This window comes from Anoplopoma fimbria, chromosome 8 (genome assembly GCF_027596085.1).
Source record: "Anoplopoma fimbria isolate UVic2021 breed Golden Eagle Sablefish chromosome 8, Afim_UVic_2022, whole genome shotgun sequence".
Lineage (NCBI taxonomy): Eukaryota > Metazoa > Chordata > Actinopteri > Perciformes > Anoplopomatidae > Anoplopoma > Anoplopoma fimbria.
The window spans coordinates 677042-692556 of record NC_072456.1 but is presented as its reverse complement, the minus strand read 5'-3'; the positions used below and the strand labels follow the sequence as shown (position 1 = coordinate 692556).

The 15515-nt window shown below is 40.8% G+C and overlaps 1 protein-coding gene across 5 annotated transcripts in view; it reads right to left on the bottom strand.

Annotated features, from left to right (window-relative positions):
* evi5b (ecotropic viral integration site 5b) overlaps window positions 1–15515 on the bottom strand; it is a 31312-nt gene that overhangs the window by 14921 nt on the left and 876 nt on the right. For 3 of the 5 annotated variants that reach the window (XM_054603048.1, XM_054603049.1, XM_054603053.1), the window contains exons 2-7: window positions 9980–10212; window positions 4413–4602; window positions 1703–1927; window positions 1440–1514; window positions 1182–1307; window positions 663–806 (exon numbers count right to left, since the gene is read on the bottom strand). In XM_054603048.1, coding sequence (XP_054459023.1) covers window positions 663–806; window positions 1182–1307; window positions 1440–1514; window positions 1703–1927; window positions 4413–4602; window positions 9980–10131 — 912 coding nt within the window. In that variant the 5' untranslated portion in view covers window positions 10132–10212. Of the gene's footprint in view, window positions 1–662; window positions 807–1181; window positions 1308–1439; window positions 1515–1702; window positions 1928–4412; window positions 4603–6957; window positions 7054–9979; window positions 10213–14116; window positions 14209–15515 lie in introns of those variants that run through there. The other 2 variants (XM_054603051.1, XM_054603052.1) reach the window with 2 other exon arrangements.

Below are 15515 nucleotides of genomic sequence, written 5' to 3'. Positions count from 1 at the left end.
TAAGACATTTTGTCTTAGGTTATTAGCCACAGTGACAGTTAGTACACCTGCAGGATAATGTTCAACCATTACATCACAACACAGTGAACAATGCTAGCTGAATAATCAGAATGACAAATATATGATATTCTATCTTTATTTTGTTGTATAGTATGTGTATTTATTGTCTGTGTAGTTGTATAGTATGTGTATTTATTGTCTGTGTAGTTGTATAGTATGTGTATTTATTGTCTGTGTAGTTGTATAGTATGTGTATTTATTGTCTGTGTAGTTGTATAGTATGTGTATTTATTGTCTGTGTAGTTGTATAGTATGTGTATTTATTGTCTGTGTAGTTGTATAGTATGTGTATTTATTGTCTGTGTAGTTGTATAGTATGTGTATTTATTGTCTGTGTAGTTGTATAGTATGTGTATTTATTGTCTGCTGCAACAGCTGCTGTGTAGTTGTATAGTATGTGTATTTATTGTCTGTGTAGTTGTATAGTATGTGTAATTGTCTGTGTAGTTGAGCTGCTTGAATTTCCCCCATGGGGATCAATAAAGGAATATAATAATGCAAAGATAATTATACCTTACAGACTGATATATGTAAGCATACACATATATTATTCAAAGCAGGTGGTTCCTCCTGAAAACAGCCGCAGTTCCTTTAAAACTGACCTCACACATGAAGATGTCAAAGATCCTTGTGGCGACAGGAAGAGGGAAGGAGGTGAGGAAGATGGTGAGGAACCAGGAGGAGGCATACATGGACGTGTGAAAGCTCTGAGCCTGGAAATGCATGTGCAGCTCCGGGAGTTGTTCCTGCCAGGCAAAAATAATAATAATATGGATTCACACCATTATCACTGTACCAGGGAATGAAGGTAAAGCGTTTAGGCCACATGCCACCCTGGTAGATATATAACCTTATATTAGGAATTTCTTTTTTTAAATAATATTTCTTAAATTAAGGTTGCATGACACATTCCATGTTTCCACTGTCTGTGACCACTGACTTAGTGTCTATAATTTTAAAGCATTCTACATAGAGTTCAGGATTGGCAAACAAAAACCTATGAGTGGCTGTTAGAAAGGTTTAGTGACCTGCCACAGTGGTTGGGGAGGAAAACATACTTAAAATTCAGACCCTGCACTATACATGACTACTGCCATCACGACCAAGTACGAGGTATCTACCTGGATCATAAACTCAAACTGGTACATGCAGAGTCCCAGCTCAGCCATGCTGGGTTTGAAGAGCTCTCGTAATCTGTAGTCTTGCATCAACTTCACGAACACGCAGAAAGCCTCCTCTTCTGGCATCTAGGAAAAAAATGTGAATAACAGGATGAATTCAAACCTCAAATCCATCTGTTAGTCATTAAAACATGTCAAACTGTTGAACGGGTGAATCAGTGTGTTTGTGTGTGCGTGTGGTGAAGATTGGATCATTACCTGCATGAGCAGCAGTCCTACAATGAATGCACTCCCTTGACAATAGCCGACCTCACGGTCAACCAGAGAATATGCCTGAGGTAACAGATTAGCTTCGGATGAGTCTCAGTGATGGCTGTACACACTTCATTATGCATTTACTGTACTCACAGTTTTATCCCTTAAAACATCTTACTGTTAAATACCTCTTTTTGTTATCTGTACACACCCATATCAGTTTATCTGCATACGATCAGGTTGCTTAAACACAAATGGTGACCTACCTTCATGACATTGAAAAGCACTTCCTGGCCCAAGCTGTCTTTCTCCTTGAAGAATTCGTGTTCAGGATAAGTGCGTGCGATGTCCCTGCGAATCAGCTTTTCGCAGGGTGACGTCATCTTCAGGAGTTCGGAGTACTGATCCTTGATGGGCATATTCTGGGCGTTGCACAACAGCTGCCAAACTATTGCCCGAAAGTGGTGAGGAATCCCTTTTCTGACCAGATCCTGTGGAAAAAGAAAATAATAGACTTATTTTGTTAAAATCTAGCTGTTTTGTAAAGACATTTATGAAGAATATTAAATAGCCTTTGGGGCTCGTCTTTGTTCATTTTTGAATGTGGACAACCGGGTAAGAGAGTAAGAAAAAACATTGGCTTCCTGTGGAGGAAAAAGAACAGACACTTGTATTTCTTACAATAGTATACAGCCATGGACATTTATTATCCCATTTCAGCACAGTGTGTATCTCATAACAATACCATCTCCACTGACAAATATAATCTTGTCAGTGAGGCACTTTGTAGAGCGATTAGTTTCCATATTTTACTGCTGATACAATTTGATTAAGCAATTTCCTGTGCTGACAGAGAACACTGGTCTTTCCTGCTGTGTGTGTGTGTGCATCTGGTCGGCCCAGGGTGCATCTGGAGCAGAGGTCCACCCACACAGGCTTTCAGCAGGGGATCCCTCTCGCCTCTCAGAGGCCAGACAAGACAAACCGAGCTTTGTGCTGGAACAATGCACCGTCTCATATCTTCACTGTGTCTGAAGGAAAGCTGCTTTCTGAGGCAATCCACTGCGTTAACCACCTCTTTGTATATTTTAATCAATGCTCTGTAACAGGCTACGACATCATCAATGAATTCAATGTTCTGAGTTTTCAACAATGTATTTAGTGTAGATGTGCAGGACAAAAATCACATTTAACCATTCTATTTACCAAATTAAATATATTTCTCATCAGCAGTAGCGGGTGTTGAAAACATGAACACATCAGGGGTTTTGCTGACAAGTGCAGAAAAGTGCTTTGCACAACAAAATCTTGTCTTTCTCTGTAAGCCAAGGGGAAGAAAACATACATTTTGTGGAGGCCTCAGCACTTATGATTAACATCCTAGTAATGCAACCATCTGGTCATTACTACTTCTGTTAAATTACATAATAACACACCGTGCATGTTCACAGGTCCTGCCCAACACTTCTCCATTTATGCTCACAGTGCGTGGCAAGAAAAACAGAAACCCTGCCCTAGCAGAAGATGTTCCATCCCATTTGCATTTGGGTGTTTTCATCAACAGGTTGATGCAAGATTGACTCCATGTCCACACTTGTTTGTGCATGTGAACGGGTTACAGAGACTATGAGAAAGGCATAATTATCGGCGACAAAGACACAGTTTTAAGTGTCACTATCACTGTTTAGTGTCTGGGGTGTACATAAGAAAACTACAAGTTATTTGCTTAGTTACTGCCTTAACTTCATCTGCTATCAGAATCTTATCAAACAAAGTACTTAACAGAGTTTTCTATTGTTCCACTGTCCCGCATGTGCAGTTTAAATCAAAACTGCCATTTGCGGCGAATGGGCATTGAGGATTATCACAAGACCTCAGAGAGTAACCGTAGAAACAAGTGATCTAATATTAGCTCCAAATGTCAAGAACTAAAATAACAAGTTCAAGCACAACACTACAGTGTCACCTAGAACAAAGATAGCCTTGGAAATTATTTCTGGAAGGGGTAAACACTCAAATAGATATGGCCATTGTGGCATTCAGAGCTTGATACGAATGCCTGTGAAACAAGAGTATCACGAGAGTGACCACGTAACCTAGATTTTAACTTTCATATAGGATTTAAAGCTATTTCCATAACGGTGCCACAAGACAAATCTTCTTAATTAATTGACTTTAAATCTAAACGGTAAATTTTCTCCCAAATAAAACTAATTGACCATTTCATTTAAGCTAATTTTATTTCGACAAACTGAATCATGCAGTACAAATAATATGTAAACAGAGGTTTACATATTTAAGTGCAAAACCGTAGGTTGATATGAGCTATCGAGATGTGCTACTTACGGTTCTGCACTTGCAAAAAATACGTTCCCCAATATGTTCCCCCTTGAAATCTTAATTAAGATATAGATCCTGCTATCGATCCGCGCTATGGTAGCAAGGCGGCATTAATTCAGAGACCAATTGATGCCGGTGTGTTGCCCTCAACTTAAGTTCGGACTTTGGCCGGCTGGCACGGAGGGAGACAGGGGTCAGCAGTTACCCAGAGTGCTATGTATCCTTTCAAACTCTTATTCAATGTTATTTCTAAAGGAGCAAGCAGAAAACGTTATGGTGTTATGATTAATATAGCAGCTAAAGGGACAACAGATCTTTAAAAAAGACGTGTCGTTTTAAAGTATTGTTGCCGTGATTGAATTCACCGACTAGTTGCAACAGCCCTAATTTGCATCCAGAATATTAATGGAGCTCCCGTCTGTTTTTTGGGGATATGGAATGCTTTTATTCTTGTCAAATGGACAATTCTTTAAAAAACAGAAAATATCATCTCTTAAATACATCAGCTCTATGTTTTAACCCTATTTTCAGCCGACGGGTCAAATGTGTTTAAGTAAGCTCCTAAAGCAGTCGGGTATCAGTAAGCTCTTAAGCAGCGCCGCTCACTTCTCAGCTAGCCCTGTGCAGGGGTCTCACCTTGAGCTGCTTCTCCTTCTTCTTGCGCACATCCTCCCACTCGTTGACGATTCTTCCCCACATGATCCATGTGTCCTCCTCAAGGTGGGAGAGGTTGGAGGAGGCAGAGGAGCTGGACACCAGGGAGGAGCCGCTGTTTCGCCTGGAGCCATTCATGGAGCGCAGCGACTTGCTGTCTGTCTCCAGCAGCCTGTAGTTAAGGTGAGAGGCAGGATGGACCATTAACGCTGTGCACGGAGAGAATATTTATTTCCACTACCAGGAAATAATTGTAGGCTACACGGTGGTGTAGTGGTTAGCACTGTCGCCTCACAGCAAGAGGGTTCAATTCCCGGGCCAGACAACCTTCTGTGTGGAGTTTGCATGTTCTCCCCGTGTCAGCGTGGGTTCTCTCCGGGTTCTCCGGCTTCCTCCCACAGTCCAAAGACATGCAGCTTAGGTTAATTGATGACTTTGAAATTGCCCGTAGGTGTGAATGTGAGCGTGAATGGTTGTCTGTCTATATATGTCTGCTCTGTGATAGGCTGGCGACCTGTCCAGGGTGTACCCTGCCTTCGCCCATTGACAGCTGGATCCCAGCTGTCAATGGGCGAAGGCACCAGCACCCCCGCGACCCTTAACTGGATAAGCGGTTATGGAAGATGGATGGATGGAAATAATTGTTTTAATTTTTTAATCAAAATCTAATTGTCTGAACCTAAATGTCGGGCCCTATTCAAGAGTACATATTTAAGAATAGAAAGAAATAAAAAAGATTTAGTATTTTGCTTGAGTAACAGACTTCTAATATATCTTTCACCTGAATTGTTTTAGTTTTTTACATCTGCAAGTTAATATGTTGCTGTATTACTGTCCCTGGTGGTGCATTGATATCAGTATCAGTAGAAATGTGAATCAAATTCACTCAATGCCAGAACAACGTTGTCAGCATCTTATGAAACAAGTGTGTTTATCTGCGGTGCAAAGTCATCTCAACAAAAAGAGTCATAGCTCTAGTTGGGGCGTCAAGGTTGCCTATTGGTCAATATCTAGACCGTACAACTGTCCCCGCTATCCCCCTCTCACCCCATGTTTCCTGCTGTCAATTGTCCTACAAAGACAAAATAGCATGTATTAAAAAAAATTCTATTGGCAAACAGCATTTTTAATGGCAAATCAGCAAAACTCAGTGCCAGGCAATTTTCTGCACTGTTATCTGCAGCAAACAGACAAACCACTTCCAGTGTTGAAATCAAAGCCGCCCACATTTCAAGCATAGTGCTAAAAATGGGAGACCTTATTTATAAGCCACTTTGCAGTGATGTATTACAGCTGAGCTTTGTGACGATTAAATAACCCCATGCATCACAGTGACAGAAAAGCAGCTGTCAATTGGCAATTGACGGATTAGTCAAGTCTAAGATTTCACATCTGATTGAAGAATTGCTAAGTCACAAAATAAACGCCACCATCACTTATAAAACAGCTTCATCAGGAGCCACAAAACAATTATAAGGGAGAACTTAGGTACATTCTAAATGAATGTAAGCCGCCAAAATCCTCTTATTCAAGATGTCACAAGAACTGGAAGGTGATACTAACATGGATAAACAACATACTCACATTGAACGACTGCACAAAAGGGATAGAAAACACTTGTTGGCACTTATTCAAAATTCTACTTGCATCAGCTTTAAGTGGCTTTAAAAACTATAACAGGTCTGTTATTAAAGCAACAATGAATATTGGAAGTCAGTAAAATATTAATTTCAAATCATGGTCAGCATTTGAAATGCATTGTGGGGAATGAAAAGCTTGGGCATTGCTTTTTTTCAGCAAGTTAATCTTGTACTGTATCACTCTTATCAGTTTGTCACTAGAGTTACTGACATGGTGACCCAATCAAGGATCAGTGTGCAGAAAAAAGAAGCTGGGCCTGCCAACCTCACAGCTCGTGACAGACACACAAAGGCTCAGATACCTGATCTCGGAAAAAAAGAAAAAGAAGCCTGGGCCTCAACACTGGAGCCTGTGACGTGACTGAGGGTGCTCCCAGAATGGCTAGGGTTACAGCCGAATGTGGGTCATGTGGGGAGAGAGCGAAGTGGACGGTCAGAAAGACGAGTCTGCAACAGAGCTTCTTCACTTGTGTTCAGCTCTGACGGAGGGCCAAAAGGTGAATAAAAAGTGGCATCTTGTAGCCAGAATTTGGAAGGAATTTCCAGCCGTTTCGGTCAAGGCCGTCACGAATGGTCACGCACACTGCAGTAACAGGCTGCGTTACACATGAACCTGAACATTCTTGCAACTCTGCTAATAATTCACCAGTAGTCAAACACAAGTCTGAAGCTTTACAAACACTAAATAGCGTAACACTGCGGTGAATTAGTTGCAGTCGAGCAACATTAGCAGTGTTTAAAAGGAAAGACATTTTTTTGAGCTAGGACAAAAAGCGAAACCATTACTTTTACTTTCTTCAGCAAGCATTTCACAGTCACAATGTCATAACTATAATTTGCAGTTCATTACAGGAAGAGAACAAGCCTAAAAATACTTTTAACCTTACCAAGATAAACTCATGATGCACTCCTCATGTCTCTGGTTTCTAGGGATTTTGGAGCAATGGCATTTCTGATTTACAGATTGGAGCGGTCAGCGTGGGACTTCCTCGTCTGTGTGACACTACTGAATGAATACCCGTGCCTTTTATCTGCTCTGTAGGGTACAAAGGCCTCACCAAACACACAAACACCTGGTAAGCAAGTGCAGGATTCATCGCGGTATCTGTAACATGCATATGAATAACAAAGTCCTCCCTCCTGTTGTTGCACTTGTCTTGTCAAAACACACACAAGATTATAAGATCTGCATGTTTGGTCGGTATCAGTTTGTTGCTACAGAGTTGTTTCAAAAGAATAGACTTGTATGATCAATCAGAAGCAAAGCGTGGCAGCGGAGCAATGTGACTTGTTAAAGGGCCCAGCTGTGTGTTGGGGTGGAGGCAGAGGTCAAAGGGCAGATGAACAGTGAGCCGCCCGACATAAGGTATTCTGTTTACCAGATGGGAGTCTGCTCGGAGCTTCATGAGGGTAATTAGGGAGATAATGAAACAATAAAATTGGTAAGTTTTGATCTCCCATAATGAGGGGAAAAGTATCACAAGTGTCACTTGGCATTCTGGAGTGGTAGCTGCTGTGGGCGGTACCGATGAGTCACCAACCTCTGCATTCAACAGAGCGTTGCTGTCTTCTTCACTGGAGTTAATTGTGACACAATGCCGAACTCTGAACTGAGCGCTTGGTTTCCATGCTGACACAGAGTGCACTAGCCATGGGTGAGAGTCACGGTGGGGGAAGAATTCACAAAGCTGGCAAAGGAGGGCCGTTGCGTCACCCTTCAACAGTACTTGAATCTGATGTGAACAATGAGCACCTCAGGGTCTGCACATACACATTCATCTTAACTTACAAAAGATTTGTACAGTTCAATTTGTGGCATTTGTTAACAATTACTTCAAATAATTACATGTACCCTACTATTTGTAGTAAGATACAGTACAGAGCGGCATGACATCTGCAATAAATGAAGAGCTCTACAACTAAGCATGCTATGATGTAGATTTGTTAAGATATTACCAATTTCATGGAAAACGAGACTCTGACACAACAAGTTCTGTCTCTTGTTCTAAGAGGCAGATTAACTGATTTATCTGGTCAACTTGAAGGAGGAAAACCAGGAGTCACCTCTAATCCGGTTCAGGTAAAACTGGGTCAAACATCATCAAACCAGCAAATAACTGACGGACCAAGTAATGTCAAAACAGACCCACAACTTTACATGCGATGAGCATACAATGATAAAAAAGCGCACAAACCCTCCAAGAACAAAAACAAAAAAGCTTCCCAACAGACTGGTTAAACCCCAAAAGACCACAATGTTCCAAACTTGAGTTTTTTTTCTTCAGACCAGATTTTACTCTTCATATTCTCAAGTCAGCTAGTAGGCAAGTCTCAACCCGTCAGGTGTCTCTTCCCTGTAGGTGTGTGTGCAAATATGATCAGGAGGGGGATGGTGGGGATGTGCAGAATGATTCTACGACGTCAAAGTGCGAATGTGTAAAAAAACAAAACAAGGCAAAGAGAAAATAATAACAACAAAATAAAACAAAGGTTCAAATACTTGCTTTAAAATGTGAATAAAAAGGTAATAAAACAATATTCAAATATCTGAGGCCATTGTTTATATCATTTTGTATCACAGTTTTAAAAGACATGTATATTGTTTTATTATTTTTGTAATTATTATTTTTAGTTGCATGTAAGTATTAGAATTAAAAATCCAAACATGTAATAGTTATTAAAACATCACTGTAGCCTGCACAACAGACCAACAGCATATTGTACTTCCTGAGGAAGTTTAAATTGTTTGGGTTTTACCGCTTTCACTTTTCTGAGCATAGTAATCCTTCTCCTGGTGCCAAAAACCAGCTGCACAGCATAACGAGTGTCCAGTCATATCACAGGCCAAAACATGTCTCACATTTTTAAAGCAGGAGGATGAGTATCCACTCTATCCTCCTTGTGTGCAGTCTGAGCCCCTTCCCTCAGGCTCTCATGGGCCAGGTCATAAAAGGTCAAATTGTTTTGTCCTGTGCCATCAGCTTGCTAAATTCTAACTAACTAGACGATGACTGCTGTGTAGAAGACATGGTTTAACTACTGCAATAATTTCAAAGTAGATGGTCATGCTGATAATGAGTGATGATGTGTTTACTGTTGATTTTAGGCTTGGGTTTTTGAATATATATTTTATGTTTCTCATTTTTAATTTTGACTGGAAGCCTTCATGTACAATGCATTTCATATTCTAAATGTGCGTCATTTGATTCATCATCTGCAAAAAAGTTTGCTTTCACAAGTTAGTTAAAAGTTGATGAGCGTTGTTTTCTGCCATTATGTGAATATAATAGAAGATAACTTAGTGAAAGGCAAACTCACACTGTTCAGTTCAATGGGTCTTCTAACCAGGGAAAGCCTAAAATATCTCATATCTCGTCTAAGCAACAAGAAGATGAATTCAACACTCTTCCTACCATATTGTGGAAATGGACTTACTGTACAATGACGAAACGGTATTGGACACCATTATTTAAATAAATAACAATTCAGTACATTTGTATCTTTGTATTTATTTGTTACATATTGTTTTGCAAAGTAAAGAAAGCAATGTTTAAGTCAAGACTGATGTTGCCTTCCACATAAAAGAATGATCCCAGTCTCTTCCACACAGTGAGGCATACAGCCTATTAAATAAACACTGGTTCCAGATTGTTACCCAGTATCGGCCGAGGTATCTGTATCAGGACTGAAAATGTTGGATGAGTACATCCCTAATTTAAATTGTTTTAAACAATCCAAAAACAGCCTCTAATGATTGTCTTTCAATCAGCCAGCCTGTGTTGTCTATCTTTGTGTAACCAACTACTGAAGATTTGGTATCAAACCGGTCGAAATGGCTCTCCCCTACAACCACAACTCAAAAACTGATAATTTGATGGGCAGGAGAAGCTTGAGAGACCGGCTGCTCACCTGTTCTGCTCCTCCAGCTTGGCAAGCAGCTCCACATCGTCAGGACTGAGCAGCGCCGGTGAGGACGGGGAGAGGCCGGGCGAGGACAGAGACGTAGAAGAGGAGGTGGCGGTGGTCTGCAGGGACGTGGGCGTGGCCACCTGGCTAGCCATCTGACTGACCGTGTGGGACACCGAGTTCTTCACCCATGAGAGTGTAGAACTCAGCTTACCAGCAACCTTGTCTGTCGCCACCTGCAGAAGATGGAGACGAATTCAGCAAAGAAGTCTCAGTCATAAAATGTAGGTTTTATGTTTTGGGGTATTTTGCATTTTCCACCTGCTTCACAGGGCAGTCCAACTTGAATAAGATAACTTCTTGACTTCTCTCCCTATCAGTTATGTTTTACATAACAACATTACCATCAAATCAAATATAAATATGTATTTAAACATCATTTCTGGCAGAACTATGAAAGAAAAAGTTCCATAATTTTCATCTTGCAGCTACTGAACATCATTACACCTGCACCCTTTAGTGCTTCATTATTAGTTCTGGAAGAACTGCACCGGTAGCATAGATTCAGCAGTCAGTATCGTCTGGATCGATAGAGCCGCTTAGTTTTCAATTTAGCATTAGCAGATTAATCTCTCGCTTTCTGACACCAAGGTCAATTGATCAACTTTTAGCAATACTCTGCAGCAGTACAGACATTCCTACCTGATATTCAAAATAATCCAAAACCCTTGGCTTTCAGCTGCTTACATACTCCACGAGGAAATAGAGTATGTATTTATTAAGAGAAAACAACTAAAAGAAATGTAAAAGTCAGTAACAAGTTCTTCCCTGACGGTAATCAACTCCTCAGACCTTCGGCCGGTTTAATAACACACTGCTCTGTAGTCATATGCTGATCACACTGTCAGGAGGGGTCAAAGTGCTCCACTAAAGATTGTAGGACTTCCTAAAGTCTCCTGCTGAAATCAGTATACAACAGGAAGTAAACCTCTGCACTCAGCAAAAAAAAAAACCTCATTCTGAAAATCCCCTCGCACCTGAGAAAAGAAAATGAATTTGCCTTCGGTTTCAACCCAACAGGAAGTCTGGATAATGCCGACAGGCAGGATACTGAACATTTCATGCATCTTCTTCTGTATAAAATAATAAGTAATTTTTCTGTGAGTTCAGGCCTACAGAGGGCTGAAGACACAGCGGAGAAGGAGAGAAAAAACAAAGGAGGTGGAGGATAGGACTATGGTAAATGTGGTGGCAGGAATGTGCTTTAGTACAGAGTGAAAATATCTTGGCTAAGGTATTTTTACCCTCCAGTACACAAACACTGAGTGACTTTACTGTTACCACACAGCACAGAGATGGATGGTAATTTAACATCTGGTTATTTTTAAATATGTAATGATATCGTAGATATAGATATAGGGTACCGTAGATCTGAAAAATAACAGAACAGTTTTAGACGATGATAAAAATTGATAGAGATCTTGAGAAGTGTGTGTAGAAATTGGCAACAGGACAAATTACTAATATTCTTTCTTAAATCAAAATGGTCACTGAGGTGCAAATCTAAAGTTCAAAACCCTCTAAATGATGTATCATAAAAGCTCCATTCTAAATATGGAGAGAAACAGGAAGCTGGTGCACAAAACTTTAACTGTTTTCATAACAACACCCTGTTCCTGAGCTTTTACTGTGGGGGGGCATAATGACCTTCATCAGCAATATGACATGACAGGCAGCTAAACCAACTGATCCACATCCTGTAGATCCTACATTAAATGAGCCTGGATAGACTCTCTTAATAAATTATTACTCTTACAAAATATCAAGAATTCAAAGGAAGGCAAGGCAGTTAGCCTTGAGTACTGTTACCTTTACACTGTAATGGGATTTTATTGCGTATTTTTGCTGTACAAAAAATTGACTGAGCTAAATTTCTCCCTGCTTGATTTCTGAAAATGTCCAGTTTCACTTACAGATAATATGTAGATCGCTGTCTTACACATCAACAAGTACTATAAACAGACAATTAAAATAGTGATTTATCCATATCCGTATAATATCTGTCTATGTCACTGTGATTTACATATAGGAAGACCTTCATGATTTATGTTTTGCTTATACAACCCAGTACATTGCTCACACAAAGAATAAGACAGCATTTCTGAAAATGCAGGTTGCATTTACTCAATCTGACTGCCATTAAGAGAATTAGGATCCACACCAGTACAAGACATTTCCTCCTCACAGAGCCAGAATATGTAATAGGTGCGTGCGGTGCACTCTGACTCAGATGTTGATCAGCGCATTTTTCCATCTCAACAGCACAACAGTTAAAGCAATTACGGTAATCAAATTAATGAAGACATTCCATTAATTGACATTAGAAAGAAATGAGTCAACGGAACGGCACAATAAATACAGGACATCTAATCGTCCTTACAGCCACATTAATCGACTTATAGATAACTGCAATAACGTGATTATTATATTTTAAGTGGATATTGAAAATAATTATATACGTTGTGTGAAAAGAATCAGCAATGTTGGTAATTAACTGCTGATCCTAAAAAAAAAAATTCCTTTCCCCCTATCACCTTCCTTTTTTGTGCATCACTGAGCCAGGATAGCATGGTGTCTGCATCTTTCTCTTTGAAAGCAAAGAAGAAAATGTAAGGGCATGAGGTTTCTTCACAGACTGACTCTCAATGTGGGATGCCATGCGGAACTAACTGGGGGGTGAAAGGATGAACCAAGTGGAGGTAAGGCCTGGACGTTGCCTCTAATGTGTGCTCTTATCAGGTCTGATTAATGATGTACCTCATTGATAATAAACCTTATTAGTTGATTTCCTGATTTATAAAACCTTGGAAAAAACAAAAGCAAGTGTGCTTTATTGCAGTTTTTTTAAAAGCAGAATAAAAATGACCTGAAAACTGAATTCAAGGACCAATATATGAGCAGCGAAAAACTCCAATGAGTCAGGACGTGGGAGGCCATGCTTTGAGAGATGACCAGGCGGCAATACATTCCTTCTAGCAAGCCCAGCAAACCGAAGCAGGGCTTCCCTATAAATCCTGGATACAGGAGATTGTTTCTGCTTTTGTTTGCCAAAAAACTCAAAAGGGGCCCTGAGACGCAGTGCGCATAGCTAATGAAACACACAGCAAGGCAAGAGGAAAACCCCAGCGAAAAAACAACTTCTATACAATTGTGGAACTGAGAAAGACCACAGGCAGAACAGAGAAGCATTTCCTTTCTCTTAATTCAAAATGCACGGCACCCGACAGATAACTCACAGCGCTGTAAAACGTACCAGGGAAAAAGGACGGTCACAAACGCTTAAGCCAGGAAAAATGTAAAGGTCTATTAGATGTTTTTAATGGTGCCTTTCCCTCTTTTACTTCTCTTCCAACACATCGTTTCAAGCCGGTGAATATAAACAAAATTGTCTGGCCCAGCAGGAGAGAGCATGGCTGTCTTCAGGGAAACATGCCATCCAAGTGCTGTGTGAGGGTATTAAAACACAGGCCTGACTTACAATAACACACAGCCCCCGAGGTAGAAAGGCCTTTCACTTCACACACAGGAGGAAGCTCACATTTTCCAAGCGTACAATCGGCATTTCAATGGTCTTGATGAAGGCTATTCTTCATGATGCAGCCACACAATGAGAGCTACAACCAGGCGCTATTATGTCACACTTGGCCTGCAAAACCTGCACCGCAACAAGTAGCCTTAGTAGTACAGGAAAAAACGTTTTAAATCAATAACACCAACACATTCATTTTAGCCTTGGCTAGTTTTTTCTGTGGGAGTGATAGCTAAGGTCAATCTAACAAACAAACTAGTAGGCTAAGCATTCTGCTGTGAAAGTGTGTGCTAACTCCATTGTCTACATCAGTGACTGGCATCGAGTCTTCCAACGACTACTTCTAGATCCCTGCAATATGCCTACATGTGGCATTACTTGAAAAGCCCACTTCTTTCACGTTCACTCAATTTGTTTTACAGATGCCACGGCTTCTTAAAGTCATTCAAGTGTATCTTTTCTATTTGCTGTTCATCCATTCTCACTGAAAATGTTTATGTTATCTACCAAATAATACTACTAAAAATAAAGCAAAAAACATATCGGCTTACATGCACACCTTCTGCTCCCGTCTTGGTCCCAAAATATGTAGTAAAACTCCCTCATGTACTATATGTTCCTCAGCGTCTATACTGAGGTTAGGGGAGACTGAGTAAAGCTTGTGAAAGCTTCCATCACAGCTACATGGCAGTCTCTAGTCTCACATACACGACTTATAGAAAATGCAAACAAGCGAGGGGCGGTTTAGTGTTAGTCACAGAAGCATCTGGCCAGGACCTCCCAGGAAACTCATTTGACACTAATAGAAGTGTTACTTTACTTGTTAATCTAAGCATTATGAGTACATTCTGATAACAGAAAAAGAAATAATACTTAAATTAACAGTGAACTTCTCTACTCTATTTCTTCTACCTATTAGCTCTAGTCATAGGCACACTTCTCAGCTCAGAAAAAATAAGGTTTTAGGTGAAGAATCTAATATAACATTACATTTAATGGGGTATTGTGTATGGCAATGGTTTGGCTCTGCATATCAATAGCCCACAACCAATTTCCCCAGTTACTGGATATACATGTTACAATATATACAGTCTATGTGTGAGATACAGCTTTTAAGTCGTGATCATCAAGTTAACCAAAGACACATATTCCACAACATTACAGTCAGTCATTTAGCAGACGCTTTTATCCAAAGCGACTTACAATAAGTGTATTCAACATAGGTATAGGCTACTTCTATACCTTAGAAACAGCTGTAGAACCTGAAATATATTTAGATGGCTTTTCACCCATCAACCTTCAACAACTGACTTTAACTATTTCTAAGTCTAAACCTTCCACCTGTCTCTTTGACCCGATTCCGACTAGGCTGCTTAAGGAAGTTTCCCCACAACGGCATCAGTCAGTCATTTCTGCAGTTTTAAAAGGTGTTCAACTTTGGGTAGATCGTCCTCTACATCTCTGTGTTGTTGTAACTTACAAGTCACTTCTCTGCAGTCTGAGTTAAATATATCCCTGACTTGAACACAGTTTAAATGTGTTGCTGAGATGCTCCACACTTGTCTCACAGGCAGAGGACAGAGGACCGAGGACAGAGGACAGAGGACCGAGGACCGAGGACAGAGGACAGAGGACAGAGGACAGAGGACCGAGGACAGAGGACAGAGGACCAGAGGACCGAGGACAGAGGACCGAGGACAGAGGACAGAGGACCGACCGAGGACAGAGGACAGAGGACAGAGGACCGAGGACAGAGGACAGAGGACAGAGGACCGAGGACAGAGGACCGAGGACCGAGGACCGACCGAGGACAGAGGACAGAGGACCGAAGACCGAGGACAGAGGACCGAGGACAGAGGACAGAGGACCGAGGACAGAGGACAGAGGACCGAGGAGAGGACAGAGGAGAGGACAGAGGACCGAGGACAGAGGACAGAGGACCGAGGAGAG